The sequence below is a fragment of the Harmonia axyridis genome, chromosome 6 (assembly GCF_914767665.1).
Source record: "Harmonia axyridis chromosome 6, icHarAxyr1.1, whole genome shotgun sequence".
NCBI classification, from domain to species: Eukaryota; Metazoa; Arthropoda; class Insecta; order Coleoptera; family Coccinellidae; genus Harmonia; species Harmonia axyridis.
Genome location: NC_059506.1, coordinates 10,123,218 through 10,140,930, shown reverse-complemented (window position 1 = coordinate 10,140,930; position 17,713 = coordinate 10,123,218). Strand labels below are relative to the sequence as shown.

Sequence of the window (17,713 nt, the reverse complement as noted above, 5' to 3'; positions counted from 1 at the left end):
GGATCATCTCTAATATAATTCTCTTATTGTAATTCCGTTCTTTATCAATTATCTCTACATTGTCAAAAAGAAATTTATGATTTTGTTCTAATGAGTGCTTTGTTAGGGCACACCTTTTGTTCTTTTTATTTATGTCGCTCTTGTGAAGTGATATTCGATTTTTCAACAATTGAGATGTCTGACCTACATAACCACGCGAACAATCTTCACACTGTATTCTATAAATTACATTTGAATGCAACATAGTTGGAATGGTATCTTTCAGCCTACTATACAATCTCTTAACAGTTTTGTAATTATATACTGCTATTTTCACATCTTCTCTACTCAAACATTTTTTTATTTTACAAGTTAAACCTTTAATATTAACAATACTACCAAACTTAATTTCAACTCCATCTGTGTCCGTAGATCTAAGTACCTGGGGAGGGCGGTCGTTGTCGTCTATATGGTTGACATTCGCTGACGAATAGAGTAGCTTGGAAATCATTTTTCTTGGGTACCCATTTTCAACAAAAATATTAAAAAGTTTGTCAATGGAGCGTTTCAAAAATCTGGGATGGCATATTTTGTTCACCCTATTTTTCATTTCTTTAATACAATTTATTTTTATTTGTACAGGGTGGTCAGATTTGAAATGTATTAATTTATCTGAAGCAGTTTGCTTTCTATGCCAGTCAAGATGTACAGATGAGATTCCTGAAATATTTTTATTTTTGTTAGATTTATGAATTACTTAATGATTAGTTTATATTTGTTGACACCTTAACCTCGATTTCAGTGAGTATGTTTTCAATTGTTTTTGTTTTTCATTTTAATCAAGTTTTATCGATGACTGTATGTACCATTGTGACAGTTTTATGTTTATTTTTTCTTTTTATTGTAACTGATAATTTTTGTTGATATCTTGTAGAAGCCCTGAGGATGAATTGAATAAAATCCGAAAGCTCGGCAAAGAAAACAGAGTATTTTTTTGGTGTAAAACTTGGTCGATTCCCTTAGAAATCATTCTGTATGAATCACGACCATTACTGCATCTAAGTTGTAATCAATATGGGATTTTATCAGGACATATCTACAGGATATTCAGAGGAAGTAGCACAACACCTTAAAAAATGGAGTTCACAGAGGGGCAAGTTGGCGTCGGCTTATAATAGACGTATATTTTTATTAGAATGTAAGAGACAAGGTATTGTACCTAAACATATCAGCTCAAACATCAATAGTATTATGGGTTTATTTGAGATTAGCAGTAGTCGTAAATTTAATAGAAAGTTGGATGAATTGAACAAAAATATTAGACTAAAAATCATAAGATTAGAAATAGATTATATTAATTATAAGATTCAATTTTTGGAAAAATCTAACAGACACATAATGAATCAATTAACAAGTGAACTTCCAAGAATAATACTAGATGAATTCAAACGTAGACAAAAAGTAGGTTTCAACAAAAAATTTCACAAAATTAGGCAGTCAAATTTAGCCAAAGTTGAGAGATTACATAACACAAATTTGAATAGATTAGTAACACATGAAAAGTGGTTTAAAAATCTCTCTAGAGTTGATATACCAAATAATGTTAAAACACTTCTCTCATTGGGTTCAAAATTCAGCCTACAAATTTCAACTAAGGACATTCCTGTGAATAAGTTGATTGCTGATGTTGAAGACATCCTTCAAAAAACCCAGAATACTAACCGCGATCTTTTGAGATCTAAAATAGCCAGTATTATAACGAATCACATTCATAATAATAAGGGTGCAAAAACATATACTGATAGAATTTATAACGAGACAAGATCTTTTTTAAAAAACAATGAAAATTTGTTAGTCCTCAACAGCGATAAGGGTTCCGTAACTGTGATAATAGAACGCGAAACTTACAAACAAAAAATGTATGAAATAGTAAATTCAGAGAGTTTTCGAACACTCCAAAAAGATCCAACTTTAACATTGCAAACTAAAAGTAATAATTATATCAAAAAGTTACAAGACCTAAATATTCTGAGTGCAGAAAGGGCAAAAGCTCTGAAATCCTATAATTCAGTTTGTCCTAAAATCTATGGCAATCCCAAATTGCACAAACGTGATTGTCCTTTACGTCCTATAGTGTCAAGTATAAACAGTCCAACCAGTAATATATCTATGTTTATGACAGAAGTGTTAACCCAAACTTATGATAGAGAAAATGAGTACTTTATAAAAGATACATTCGAATTTGCTACATTTGTCAATAATTTCAGGTTAGAGGAGGATTATGTCCTCATTTCTTTAGATGTTGTCAACCTGTTTGGCAACCTATGTGAGGAAGTTGTAGTAGATGTCCTTAATCAGAGATGGGGTAGTATTTCTAGAAACTGTGACATTCCTAAAGATCTATTTTTTGAAATTATCAGGTTCATACTTCGGAACAATTATTTCTCATTTGACAATCAGTTTTATATTCAAATATTTGGATGCGCCATGGGCTCGAAAATCAGCCCAATATTGGCTCAGTATGTCATGGATCATACATTCGATATGTGTGTTCCAAAGTTGAGACACAAAACCGCCTTCATCAAAAAATTTGTTGATGATCTTATTGTAGCCTTACACAAACAAGACGTTGAAATTATATTGGAACAGTTCAATAGTTACAATCCGCATATACAGTTTACAATAGAGTTTGAGGACGAAAATAATTCTGTTAGTTTTTTAGATACGAGACTCTACAGAATTGATAATACTGTACATCTTGACTGGCATAGAAAGCAAACTGCTTCAGATAAATTAATACATTTCAAATCTGACCACCCTGTACAAATAAAAATAAATTGTATTAAAGAAATGAAAAATAGGGTGAACAAAATATGCCATCCCAGATTTTTGAAACGCTCCATTGACAAACTTTTTAATATTTTTGTTGAAAATGGGTACCCAAGAAAAATGATTTCCAAGCTACTCTATTCGTCAGCGAATGTCAACCATATAGACGACAACGACCGCCCTCCCCAGGTACTTAGATCTACGGACACAGATGGAGTTGAAATTAAGTTTGGTAGTATTGTTAATATTAAAGGTTTAACTTGTAAAATAAAAAAATGTTTGAGTAGAGAAGATGTGAAAATAGCAGTATATAATTACAAAACTGTTAAGAGATTGTATAGTAGGCTGAAAGATACCATTCCAACTATGTTGCATTCAAATGTAATTTATAGAATACAGTGTGAAGATTGTTCGCGTGGTTATGTAGGTCAGACATCTCAATTGTTGAAAAATCGAATATCACTTCACAAGAGCGACATAAATAAAAAGAACAAAAGGTGTGCCCTAACAAAGCACTCATTAGAACAAAATCATAAATTTCTTTTTGACAATGTAGAGATAATTGATAAAGAACGGAATTACAATAAGAGAATTATATTAGAGATGATCCATATCAATGAGGAAGAAGAAGCAATTAACAGTAAATCTGACACGCAAAATCTTAGTAATATCTACACATATTTGTTAACATACCCAAACCGAGAGAAAAATTTCTATGATGGACCTATTGATGAATAATAAAATTTGTGAACAAAACCCACCATCTCTCTTGCACCCATTGTTTGATGCCTTGTCTCATTGATTTTTATCTTCTGTCTAAATTGAATGATTTAAACGCATGTGCAAATACCACCATCTTATTTCATTCTATATTCCACATTAAAATATTGACCTTTATCGACATAAGATACCCAGTTGTCACTTTGAGATTCCTGAAATATTTTTATTTTTGTTAGATTTATGAATTACTTAATGATTAGTTTATATTTGTTGACACCTTAACCTCGATTTCAGTGAGTATGTTTTCAATTGTTTTTGTTTTTCATTTTAATCAAGTTTTATCGATGACTGTATGTACCATTGTGACAGTTTTATGTTTATTTTTTCTTTTTATTGTAACTGATAATTTTTGTTGATATCTTGTAGAAGCCCTGAGGATGGATTGAATAAAATCCGAAAGCTCGGCAAAGAAAACAGAGTATTTTTTTGGTGTAAAACTTGGTCGATTCCCTTAGAAATCATTCTGTATAAATCACGACCATTACTGCATCTAAGTTATATATATATATATATATATATATATTGTCATTGAACATTGAACCGAATATATATATATATATATATATATATATATATATATATATATATATATATATATAGGGAGGTGTGGTTGGGTATCTAGGCAATTTAGAAAAGATCAACAGTCTATCGTCTATTCATCTATATTTCGAACCAATATGCGGTTCTTCTTCAGGATGATCTGACAGGACAGAATTATTTAAGATGATAAGTGCAGCTATAAAAGGTCTTCTACTCATAAAATTCAATAAAAATCACAATAAATGTAGAAATCTCAGAAACGTTGCCGTAATGCATATGTCAATTTCACAGGTTAACATTCATAGAACCTGTCTATGAATGTTAACCTGTAATGAAATTATGAAGATAAAAAGTTATAGAACATACCCTCAGTAATCTACTTTGAAATCCTTAAATCCATAGGCAAATCGAAAAATTCAAAATATAACACTTACTTTTCACGATCAAAAAATATTGTTTAATATACAGGGTGTTTCCTAAACATGCGGCAAAAATTCAGGGGGTTGTTCCTTGGACTATTCTAAGAATATTTTGTCTTTTGATGATTTTTGAAAAACCTATTTGTTTCGAAGATATAGGGGAAACAAAATTTCAGATAATAACATTTTATTATGAAAAATTACATGAAAATTCAACTCAACCTACAAAAACTGTTGAAAATGACCACCTCTAGCCAGCATACAAGCATCCAATCTTCTCCTCATTGACTGCCGAACCCTTTCAAAAACAAATAATAATAATAATACATCACAAAACGAATTCAAATGAAAACCGTGTTTAATCTGTATTCCTTTACCATCTGCACTTATCAATTTTTAGTCAAAAAACTGGCCGTTTTTAGTGATTGGAATGTTGTTAAACAAATTTAAAAATAAATTGTACCTACTTAGTAAACACAGTGCGGTACGCATTTTTATTTAAACTATTATTAATTTTAAAAATATGAAAAATGTTGTTCGCCCTGTATCTTCGAAACAAAGAGGTTTTTCAAAAATCATCCAAGGACAAAACATGCTTAAAATAGTCCAAGGAACAACCCCCTGAATTTTTGCCGCATGTTTAGGAAACACCCTGTATAGTTCAACGTGGAATAAAATAAAATAAACTTCTCATATATTTATGTCTTGGGAAGCATGAGATGGAAATGATGAAATGGAAACGTTTCTCGTATATTTTGTATTGATCTGGGGAATCAGCATTCAGTATGGAGAATTGTAAAGAAAAATATCATCCACCGGCTACCCTGATAAAGCAATAAAATTGAGCAGTTTAGCAAGGGAAATGCCGACAAGCAACATGTGTTTTTCAGCATCAATAACTCGTATACAGTACTGTGAGGGGGTTTACACGACATCTGGATATTTATGAGTGTTGTGTATAATACGGTACCGTTGATGGTTTCTATTGTTGATTAAATTGGTCCGTATATTTTCGAGTTCGATTTAAATCTCATTTCTTACTTTCTACACATGTAATTTTTGTTGATCAAGCTTGAAATGCCGCCCTAGGCGATCGCCTACCCTGCCTACCCCCTAACGACGGCCATGCCTGTGGGGCCAGAGTGCCGAAGCTGAGAAAGTTATTATTATTATTATTATTATTGTTACAATAAGAGTAGAGGTACAAATACCTATAAACTCAAACTTAAAAAAAAAAATAACATTCGGAAACTAAATATAACTCAAAACAAAAATTATGGTTTACAATGACAAAAAAATTAGGACGTATTATTCTCGAGGTTGGGTAATCCATCGGTCATATCCATTCTTGAAGGCGTTGGTGGAGGTTGCATCTACAAGATCACTCGGTAGACTGTTCCATAAGTGGAACACCCTATTTGTGAGGAACTGCTGTCTCTGAGGCGTGCGGAACTGTTCTCTCCTAAGCTTAAGTGAATGGCCCCTGAGGTGATTGTAGTTTCTGGAAAACAAGCGACGGATATCGTCGCCAAAATGATTGCGAAGGGCTTTGAAGGTAAAAATGATATCGCCTCTTGTTCTCCTGTCTTCAAAGTTTGGCAAACTGAAGAGTTGCAGTCTTTCCTCATAAGAGGGTCTAATGGGTCCATAAGGAAATCGAGTTACCCACCGTTGAACCGACTCCAGAAGAGCTGCGTCTGCTCGAGATGAAGGCCACCACGCTGGTCCTGCATATTCCAGAATAGGTCGCACATAATATTTTATCAGTTTGCTGAGCGTAGCATTGTTACAGCCGTTAAAGGATTTTGAAAGAATGAAAGCAATGAAAGTTCTTATACAGCAAAAAAAAGCTATACGGGCCATACTCCAGATGAAAAGTACAGATATCTGCAGAGAGGTCTTTAAAAATGAAAGAATATTACCAATACCAGCGCTATTCATTTTTACATGTGTCAAGTACGTGCATCAATATCAGGATAAATTCCCTAAAAACTCCACCTTTCATAACTATAATACATGTGAAAAAAGTCACTTCGCACTTTCTTCAGCTAGAATAAATAAAACTCAACAAGGCCCAAGCCACACTTGTCTGAAGCTTTATAACAAACTTCCAGATGAATTTGAACAACTACGTCTGACAGCTTTCAGCAAGAAGGTGAAGAATTTGCTTCTGAGGAGAACTATTTACAAGTTGAGTGATTTTTTAGAAAGTTGACCCTGTTTTTTATTTGATGACTTGTGCAATATTTTAGTTTGTTTTTCTAAAGTTTTTGTCCCCTATATCATTCAAATTTAACATGTTTTAATCTGTAACAGTATATATTTTTACATATATAATATTTTATTCGATGTATTTCAAATATTCAATTAATACTTTATGACAAACCATGAGATTCTTGATGGCATAATCTTTTTGTGCATTTCATTTATTGACAGTTATGTTATATTATGTTGTGTACAAATAAATTATCGACTTTTGCCTATACGCGTAGGATTTCTCCTCGCCGTCGGCTTCTCACTACTCGCTAAGAGGAACATTCACTCAATCCCAGATATTTAAAATATCAGAAGGATAGAGCTCGGTCGTGTTCGGTCCTTGTGGTCCCCCTGGTTCTCGTCGAACTTCTGGTCCTCTTACACGTGATCCTTGGACCTGTCCTTCGCTTCCTAGGAATTTTCTCACCGTCCTTGCAGTACCTAAAAGAACAGCTTTTTGCATTATATTACATATATACTCACTGAGTCCCAGTTGCTTGATATTCCTCTTGAGATTTTTGGGCACTATTCCAGTTGTTGGGATGATAATTGGAATAGTTTTCGTTGCTGTCATTCCCCACTGACGTTTTATCTGAAATTCCAGGTCCCTATATTTTGAAATTTTTTCGACCTCCTTTTGACGCAGGATGTTGTTATTTGGTATTGCTACGTCAACGAGTAATGCTGTCTTTTGATGTTTATCGACTAGTAATATTGTGAGGGACTGTTTTATCAGTCAAAACTGTACGATCCCAGTACAGCTTATAGCGTTCGTTTTCCAGGATGGTCTCCGGCTGGTACTTGTAATATAGCATTTTTTCAGAATGAAAAAGTTTTAATATAGTTGCCAATTCTTGGTGTGGTATCTTTCCTACTGCATCGTGTCTCTCTTTATATTCATTTCCTGCAAACATTTGACATCCACCCGTGATATGTTGGATTGTCTCATTTGTTGGACACCCATATCGGCATCGATCGTCAGTAATAGTTCGATCCTTTATGATACGCCTGCAGTAATTTCTAGTTGAGATCACTTGATCTTGGATGGCTAAAAGAAAACCTTCTGTTTCTGGGTACATTGCACCTGATGTGAGTCAATAGTTCGACGCTTCAATGTCGACATGATCCTGGTTCACCTCGTTGAAATGTCTTCCATGCAGGGAATTCTCTCTCCATCTTTCCAGTTTTTCTTGGTTTGTCTGGTGGTTATATGAAAATTGCTCCTTGTGAAGTTGTAACGGTGTTGATTCGTCTGCTTCACACAGTATTTTGTAGAACTCTGATGTACTTGCTTGATCTCTGAAGTATTCCCGTAGGCTTTCTATCTGCCCACTAGCAAGTTCCATGATGTCCGTAAGACCCCTGCCTCCTTTACTTCTCGGCAGTGTAGTCCTCTCAATGCTGCTTTTCGGATGGTGCTTGTTTGCTTTTGTCATCAACGTTCTCATTTTACGTTGCAAGTTTTCGATGTCTGTTTTGCTCCATAGAACTATACCGAATGATTATGTTAGAATTGAACATGCATATGTGTTGATGGCTCTCGTCATGTTCCTGCTGTTGAGGTTTGTTTTCAAGATTTTTTTGGTTCTCCTAATGAATTCAGTCGTTAAGTATTGCTTCATTCTTTGGTGGTTGATTCGTCGATTCTGTTTCATTCCAAGATATTCATAAAGATCATTCGACTTCATTGCTTCTATTTGCTGTCCATTTGCGAGAGTGATCGGTTCATCTTGTATTCTTCCTCTCACTACGCTGAGAGCACGACATTTGTCCAATCCGAATTCCATACCTACATCTTTCGAAAAATGTTCCACTAGTTTGACCATAATTTCTAGGTGGTTCTTATTGCCTGTTATCAGTTTCAAATCATCCATGTACAGCAAATGATTGAGGGTGGTAGTATTATTATTTCCTTGAATGTTGAAACCCTTTTCAGTAGCGTTTAGCTGTTTAGAGAGTGGGTACAGCGCCAAGCAGAACCATAAAGGGCTCAAGGAGTCTCCTTGGAAAATTACCTTCTTAATTGGAATCAGTTTGGTTTTTATGTTTGCCGTGGAAAGCTCGATATTCGTTTTCCAATTGTCCATTGCAAGCTTTAGAAAATTGGTTATAATTGGATCGATCTTGTATATCTCCAAAATTTTCTTCAGCCAGCCATGTGGAAGTGAGTCGAAAGCCTTCTTATAATCAAAATATGTCAGGAAAAGGTTTCTATGTTTCTTGAAGGCTTGGTTGCATATGATGGAATCTATTATCAGCTGTTCCTTCGATCCTTGAGCATTCTTGGAACATCCTTTCTGCTGTGTTGTAATTATTTTATTTTCTCGCAATGTTTGTAGATACGAGATGCTAAACATGATGTGATGATTTTGTATATTGTTGGTAGGCATGTTATAGGTCTGTATTTTGATGGATCCATAGTATTTTGAAAATCCTTCGGTATCAGGTAAGTAATATCTGTTATGAAAAATGTTGGCATTTCTATTGGATTATGTATTATGTTATTTATGTATTCGACTAGCCTGCCGTGCAGACACCTAAACTTCTTCAACAAGAAGTTGTGAATTCCATCTGGGCCTGGAGATTTCCAATTGTGAGTGTTCTTCAATATTTCCTGTAGTTCTTCAGACCTTATTACACTATGTGGCACACTTTCTATGGTCTCACATGATTTCTCCTCTGTTCTTATCCAACGCGCTTTGGAGTTAAAAGGAGTTGGTGTTGACAGTTGATCGGTCCAAAAACTCTCAATATCTTCGGCGCTTGGAGGACTCCCTAATTTTGTTGACGTTTGTTCATTAAGCATTCTATAAAATTTATTTTCGGAGTTTTCAAAAATCATATTGTCATGTTTTCGTTTATAGCTCTCATTGTATCTTCTCAGTCGTTCAGAGTATACACTTAATTTTTGTTTGAGTGTATCTAGAGTTTCTTGAGCACTTTCTTTGTTGGCGTCGTAATTTGCATGTCGGCTATGGCGATCCATAATTGCATCCACTATTTTTTGTAGTTTTCTCGACGGAGAACCTTTTTTAAATTGTGTTAACCTTCCTATATCTTGTCGGAGGCTATGTACGTTTGCTTCTAGCCTATTTTGCCAATGTGGATTGTTATGCTGTTTTTTCTGTGCTAGTTGCTCACTTCTAGGTTTTGGCTTCACGCCGACCACTGCTGATATTGTAGAGGCTGCACAGTAGGTAATAAGATGCAATGACTCTAGGTTTTGGTCATTCGAAAAAAACGGTGGAATTATCTCTTTATTCATTATGTGCACAATATGTGAGAGTTTTTTCGATGTCTTCAGTCTAGGAAGAATTGGTCGTTTAAGAGGATCAGTACCCTCGAATTCTATGAAATATCTATTCATTATAACAGATAATTGCTCTAATAGATCTCTTCGTCTTTCTTCTCGGTTTTCCATAGTTGCAGTTTGTATATTCCGCCATTGCTCATCTGTTACTAGTGCCAAATCTCCCCTGTTTTGTTCCTCAGTATTAATTTGTGCATTGGTGTTGTGTTGGTTTTTAGCACAATTGTAGTTTAATTCAATTGTCACTTCGTTGTAAGTGAGGTTTCTATTCTGTCGCCTCAGTTGGACTTCATTTTTTATGGTGTTAAGTCTCTCATCGGGTACAAGTTCATTTCTCAATATAACCCGGTATTGGTCGGCTACTCTTTGTTCAGAAACTTGAAGTTCGGGATAGTTTCTGTGGAATTCTGCAAACAGCTTTTGCCGGTAGCCTATTTTATCCTCTTCAATATTAGTTACTTCATAGTATATGCGCATGATCGTTTCATTTATCGAACTTGTCCATTTCATGCGTCTTCTTGGTAGACCTGTTTGGGTGAGTGCTGGTTGGGGATCCTGCACAGCATCTTCAGCAGTCAGAGAAACTCGTGTTATTCTTCTCCTAGAATGTTGAGATTGTGGAGGCGTAGCATTTTGTTCGACAGACGCCCGTCTCCTTAGCACTCTGTCACCGACGTCCCGCATACTGTCATGTCCAGCGCCGGCTCCAGACACGCCCTGACGAACCTCAGGCAGCGGCTCTATATTTCTATTCCTTAAATTCACCACCATTCATGGGTTCCTCCGTGTCGTGCGGGAGACGGCCTTCGATCGCTTTTTACGATCCGCAGAGCTACGGTGGGACAATTCTTGAGCTGCTTTCCACAAGGCTTCATCCGTTACCCTAGACAGGGACCTTTCGCCAGGTTACAGCTTCCCGGGTCAGGGAGCTCCTGGAATCTGCGGTGGACAGGAGCCGATTCAACTCTCCTGATAGGTAAATCGCTAGGGATTTCTTACCGCTACCCGCAAAAAAAATATTGTTATTATTATTAGATACCAACAATTATTGATGCAGTATAATACTGAAATTAAAGAACATACATTAAATACATAGGTTATTCCAACATATCCTTGTTAGGTACCTGATTCAAAATAAAATGCTGGTATTCACAGTATGTATGGAATGAATGAGTATGAAATGAACAATAATATGAATTGAAGGAACGTTGTTTCCCAGAGCACCAGATGGTCCCATAGAAATATAATATGATATAATTCTATGGATGGTCCAACCTGCCATAGCCTACCTGTAGGTAGGAAGGTTGTCAAATTTACTTTTGTCTGGATATGTTTAAAGATTTCTACCTCTTCTAGAATTTTTTGTTTGTAGCATAATTCGCAGTGGTGAATTATTTAAGTGTTGTCTTTCATATCAAACTCATGTTCTTCTTCCCTTAAATGACAACCGAAAATAGATTCATCATTGCTTGGGTTCCTGGCGCTCTACCACTTCTTCCCACATAGACTGAATTGCAGCCTGGTTCGCCGCACTCCAATGTAGACGTCAGGTTTGTCTAGATTATCAATAGGGAACTTATTCTTCATTAAAAATTGGCTCAATATTTTATCTGATTTAAAAGTCACTTTGGAGTTTTCAATCTGTCTAATTATGTTGGCAATCTAATGTGAAATGTTGCCATTGAAAAGAATGCAACAGTATTTATTGTTCGGAGTTGTACTGGGTTCCGAAGTCGACAAATTAGATCTTTCTGTGTTTTGCTTCATCCTTCTTTCCTCAATCAGTTTATCGATGACATTCGGGTGGAAACCATTCTCCTCTGCTATGGCAGCATTTCACATAAGATTGCCAACGTAATCAGACAGATTGAAACTCCAAAGTGACTTTTAAATCAGATAACATCTTGAGTCAATTTATAATAAAGAATAAGTTCCCTATCGATAATCTAGACAAACCTGACGTCTACATTGGAGTGCGGCGAACCAGGCTGCAATGTAGTCTATGTGGGAAGAAGTGGTAAATCCATTCGGACGAGGACAAGGGAACATCTAGCTAGCGCCAAGAACCCAAACAATGATAAATCCATCTTCGGTTGTCATTTAAGGAAAGAAGAACATAAGTTTAGTTTGATATGAAAGACAACACTAAACTAATTTATCACTGCGAATTTGGCTACAAACAAGAAATTCCAGAAGAGGTGGAAATCTTTAAACATATCAAGAACACAGAATACAGGACACTAATATAAAATGCTATGTTAACAAACAATTTTAAAAACACATATAAAATTTTATATTGATGCTCCTTGAGGACGCCACTGCTTCGTATGGAAATTCAACACCTGAGTCAACCTTGATTGAAGAAGAAGAATCCGTCAGCATGAACGACAGTTTTGTTTTGTTTTGTTCATGTTTTTGTTTGTCATTTTATGTTATTTGACTATTCATATTATGCTCTTTTTGACCGTTGTATTTTTTATCCTTATTTTTCACTTTGTGACTTACATATTTTAATCGATTCCATATGACTATGGAACCTCAAAAATCGTGAGTTTCAGTGTGCAATTAACCGAACTTTAGTATTAATGTTCTCCACTTCTTTTCACCTTTTCATCAAGTTTTCCGCTCAAGTTGATATATTGTATTTAATAGTATAAACTTTTTCAGAATCATTGGATTGATAATGGCGAATATGCCAAAACATGTAACCAGATGATTTAATATAAAAGGTTTTACCTGCAGAAGTGTTTTGTAGACGTTTCCTTCAACTTTATACTCAACAATTCAAAATGGGATTTTAAGAGACTATATATTTTGTTCATATAGAAATAAGTGAGGCCTGCATGTTTCTAGCAACTTGTTTCATGATGACTATTAGATAAAAATCTGCTTTAAATTTCTTGCCACAGAATACTATTAAGAATAAATAACTACTAATCTTCACCTTCATTTTGGTTGAATCTATAGAAGATGCAGCTGAATTGGTATATTTGAAGGACTTGAATCGGCTCAACGATCTGGATATGAGAGAAAACCCGATCAGATATAATAACCGATACTTTGATACAACCGTCAACTTCTGCAAGGGTTTATTCATTCTGGACGGCGAGGAAATAACAGCCGAGATGAAGGTGTTGAGTAGGAAAAAATTCAACATGGCCATTTACGAGTACGTCAAACCTGGCACTCAGCACGTTCTGTTGAATAGTTACAATTTTCCCAACATAACGAAATCAGTGATTCCATACACCGATCCTCCGAAGCCAATGATCGTTCTTGTAGGGCCACCATCCTGCTTGAAGGGTCTATTGGTCGATCTTTGCTGTGAAATATTTCCTCAGTAAGTATTACGTTTGTACTTCAAATAATAGTTCTAAACATTATTTTTTTGTATGATTGATATGAATTTAGGACAGAGTGTAAATAGCGAATCAAGTTGAAAAATCAAAAATCAACGATTGATCTAAAGGGTGTTTTTTTTTAAAGCTATAGAACTTCAAATTGCAATAAAACAACGATGGATTATTCGATTGACATGAATTTTATTTATCTGCAAGATAATCTTGTGGCATTACATTTCAAATATGATTTCTGGTATATGACCGCCACGGCTGGTTCGGATGTAGTCCAATTTGGACGTCCAATTTTCGATGACTTTTTCCAACATTTGTGGCCGTATATCGGCAATAACACGGCGAATGTTGTGTTCCAAATGGTCAAGGGTTTGTGGCTTATCCGCAAAGAACAAATATTTTACATAGCCCCACAAAAAGTAATCTAGCGATGTTGAATCATAAGATCTTGGAGGCCAATTTACAGGACCAAAACGTGAAATTAGGCGGTCACCAAACGTGTCTTTCAATAAATCGATTGTGACACGAGCTGTGTGACATGTTGCGCCTTCTTGTTGGAACCACAGCTCCTGGACATCATGGTTGTTCAATTCAGGAATGAAGAAGTTAGTAATCATGGCTCTATACCGATCACCATTGACTGTAACATTATGGCCATCTAGATGTAACGGTGCTTCGAAATACACTTGAGGATTAGCTTCACTCCAAATGCGGCGGTTTTGTTTATTGACGTAGCCATTCAACCAGAAGTGCGCTTCATCGTTAATGGACGTTGTGCGCGATACGTATTCCGCACAGAACCATTATTTTCGAAATAAAAATGCACTATTTGCAAGCGTTGTTCAGGCGTGCTTCTATTCACGATAAATTGCCAAACCAAACTGAGAATAAATTACTCTTGACAGCTGTGAATCGGTCGCCATCTTTAACAGTAATGCCAACTTAAAGTTATATACTTCGAAAAAAAACACCCTATATATGCGAGGTGTAAGTGAATAATTCGACAAATTTCAGGGGGTGAATATACATGAAAAAATAATGACATGTTGCTATACAGGGTGTACACTTTTGAAAAGGCCTAACTTCAAGGGGAGATTATGCGAGTGATTTGCAACAAAAAATGTCATATAACACATGGTCGAAAGGTTGGCGGTTATTCTTCAATTTAAGATTTCTTGATTTCCCGGAATTTATCACTTTTTTAAATAAAACCAATTAAATCTTATTCATTTCAGCATCCTCATCCATGGGCGCCCGCAGAAATTTTTCTCAGGGGGGCAAAATGGAAATTATTGAAAAACGATAACGCGTCCATCATTGTCGTATACGATATTAGTATTCCGTTTCTTTCTATTTATGTATTTATATTCATAAGTGGGGGGAGGACTGTGCAAAATGAAAATTATGAAGTTTTCCACTTCAATATTTTTTAAAACATCAACAACATAGGGTGATGTAAAATAATACGATAACTCTTTTCAAAACGAGTCACATTCAATGAAACAATTCACAAAAAAATAAAATATAAAAAATATGGAGAACGGAATGAAATAATTATTATAATTTCTAATGAATAAAGAAGAATCAACGAGTAATAACGAAATAAAAAATAAATACATATACGCTCGATAAAACTATGTTTATGAAAATAATAAATGAATAATAAATCTTGAAATATACACTGAATGACTCAAACAATAAAGTTTAAAACTTGCTACTAAAATATGATCCAAAAGAACACAGAATTGCTCCAGATTGTGAAAACAACAAATAAGTATATTATCAAAATTAACAAATCATAAATTGCAAAAAAACAACTCATAAAAACTATATTAATTCTGAAGACGAAATACTTGATCTCTATACAACAGAGTAGGCATATTTTATTCTAAACTAAAATTCAATTCTGCGCAAAATGCTGAAACTATGCTCTGTAGTACAAGTAGTACATGGAAGTGTAAGGAGAAGAATAAGGCATTCTTTGACAGCAGAAGAAAATAAGATAAGATCTTCAATTTTTATGTTTTCATCCATTTGTGATTTAGATGAATACTCATTCCAAATGTTCAATTCACTTTCTAAATTTTCAATGTTATACATATTGCCGACCTTAGGTGCGAAAGATTCAATATCTAGTAATTTTTAATTCTTCGGAAAAAATTGAACAAAAAAAAAAAGCATTACATGTTCTTTCGAGAATCTCGTTTCAAGGGCTGAAATCAAATGATCTAAACATGGGATGAATATAGATTTTTTGAAGTAATCTTCAATCTGCTTCATAATTAGATCTGTACATTTGTCTACCGCAAATTCGTGGTTTTCCAATCTCAATATTGAGACTCTGAGCAATAGATGATGCTTTCAAAAAAATCCTGCGAAGCATGCATCATCTGAGCGACGTTTTCCACATATTCCTATAATTAAATTTATATGACGGTGAAAATCTACAAAATTAATAGAAACACCTTGTAGTATATTTGCTATTGGTTTCAATATATTTGAATATTTCCTTGCTACCGTCAAACAAATCACAAAAGTGAAAGAGTTCATTGCAGCCCATAACTGAGCAACTCTTTTTGTTGTTGAAAATGCATTGAAATTTCTCCAGATTTCATAGCAAAGAGAGTTTTGAATATGGTATTGAAGTTTTCAGCGAAAATTCACAAAGATTTATAGTTAGCTGACCAACGAGTTTCTTAAAACAAAGGAATATTTGGAATCAGATTTCTGCTTGAGGTATTCTTTCGAAAAAAGACTAGAATGTCATTAACGGTGCCAATGCTATTACGAATTTCAGTTATTTTACTGATGTCATTTATTACTAAATTCAACCTATGGGAGGCACAATGGAAATAAATTGCTTTCTTGTACTTATCTCTTATGATATTTTGAACCCTGAGAATTTCACCAGCCATTGTTGAGCATCCATCATAACCTTGTTATGTTTGTCCAAATTCAAACCAGCTGCGTTGAATAAATGGATCTCTAAATCTTTATATCCAGCGTCTACTCTGAATTTCAAAAGATCAATAAAATTTCTTGTTACTCTCTCGTATAGGCATATCGTGGGCGAGTTCCGCAGAAAACTATTGTTTTTATAATCTGTAAATTTTTTTTTCTATTTTCTGCGACACATTTTTTTTTACCTTTATCTATTAGACAATAGGAGAGTATATATAAGATGGATTTTTTAAAAAATTGACACGCATGGATTGCGTTCGGTTCCACGATTTTTCTTCACCCAAGGAGTGCTCAAGACGCCTAAAAAAGTTTTCAATTAAAAAATACCTTTGCCGATTACGGATATGTGTATAGTATATTATGGATATATGTATAGTAATTCCATTGAAAACCCGGAAATTGTTGTGAATCCATTACTTTCCTTTTTTCCTTGCCCTTTGTATTGAGAAAGTAATATTGAGGGTGTTGTGCTGAAAAATGAGACAATCATAATCTCAGGAGGGGCAATGCCGTGTGTGCCGTGTCACAGACGCTTGGGGAATTTATTATCATCGGGCGCCGCCGGGACTCGAACCCGGCACCTTGTCGCATCTCGGTGAGTAAGTCTACACTCTTACCTACTAGGCCACCGAGTGCTGTGTTTATAGTTGCTACGTGGAGCTTTATGAGAAGCCGCCACATGACTCCCTCCCCAGTGACGGAGGAACGAAACTTATGCGTGTTACGAGGTCATCGGTTTAGCCAGGTGATTGCCGCCTAATCAGAGCTGCACTTCGTGGCATCGTGCGGACGGTGAATGCCGCCTATTCAGGTCCGATATACCGCGGCAGACCAAGGAGCACGTCATGGGAATGGGCGTCTAGAGTTGCGTTGGAAATTGCAGATATAGGGGAGCTACGCATCAACCTTCTGCTTTCCGGGACACATCGCTAAGACGGCCATTCCCATCACGTCGGGCTTGCGTGCTGCGACGACGGAAACACGAGGCTCGGCGTGCCATCGGCTCTAGTGTCCGATGGACACCCCAGTAGCCGTAACGTTGAGCGGGGCAGTGAGTTGCCTTTGGGCTCCAACGCCGCAGCTTTCCGCCATCACGTCGGAGTCACCAATGTAGAATTTCACATATGCCTACTTATGCGTTTCGTCCCTGGCACACACACACCGGACTCATCAGTGTGACTTTGGTATATTCGTGTGTGCCGTGTCACAGACGCTCGGGGAATTTATTATTATCGGGAGCCGCCGGGACTCGAACCCGGCACCTTGTCGCATCTCGGTGAGCGAGT

General features: G+C 35.7%; 2 protein-coding genes across 2 annotated transcripts in view; both read left to right on the top strand.

Moving 5' to 3' along the window:
• LOC123681922 (leucine-rich repeat and guanylate kinase domain-containing protein-like) overlaps window positions 1–17,713 on the top strand; it is a 214,417-nt gene that overhangs the window by 38,069 nt on the left and 158,635 nt on the right. Inside the window, exon 6 of the mRNA XM_045620287.1 lies at window positions 13,081–13,453. Coding sequence (XP_045476243.1) covers window positions 13,081–13,453 — 373 coding nt within the window. The remainder of the gene's footprint in view (window positions 1–13,080; window positions 13,454–17,713) is intronic.
• Window positions 863–4,082, top strand: LOC123681923. Its single transcript, XM_045620290.1, has 2 exons — window positions 863–3,821; window positions 3,955–4,082. The coding sequence occupies exon 1, from the start codon at window positions 1,054–1,056 to the stop codon at window positions 3,544–3,546; it is 2,493 nt and encodes an 830-aa protein (XP_045476246.1). The 5' UTR covers window positions 863–1,053; the 3' UTR covers window positions 3,547–3,821; window positions 3,955–4,082.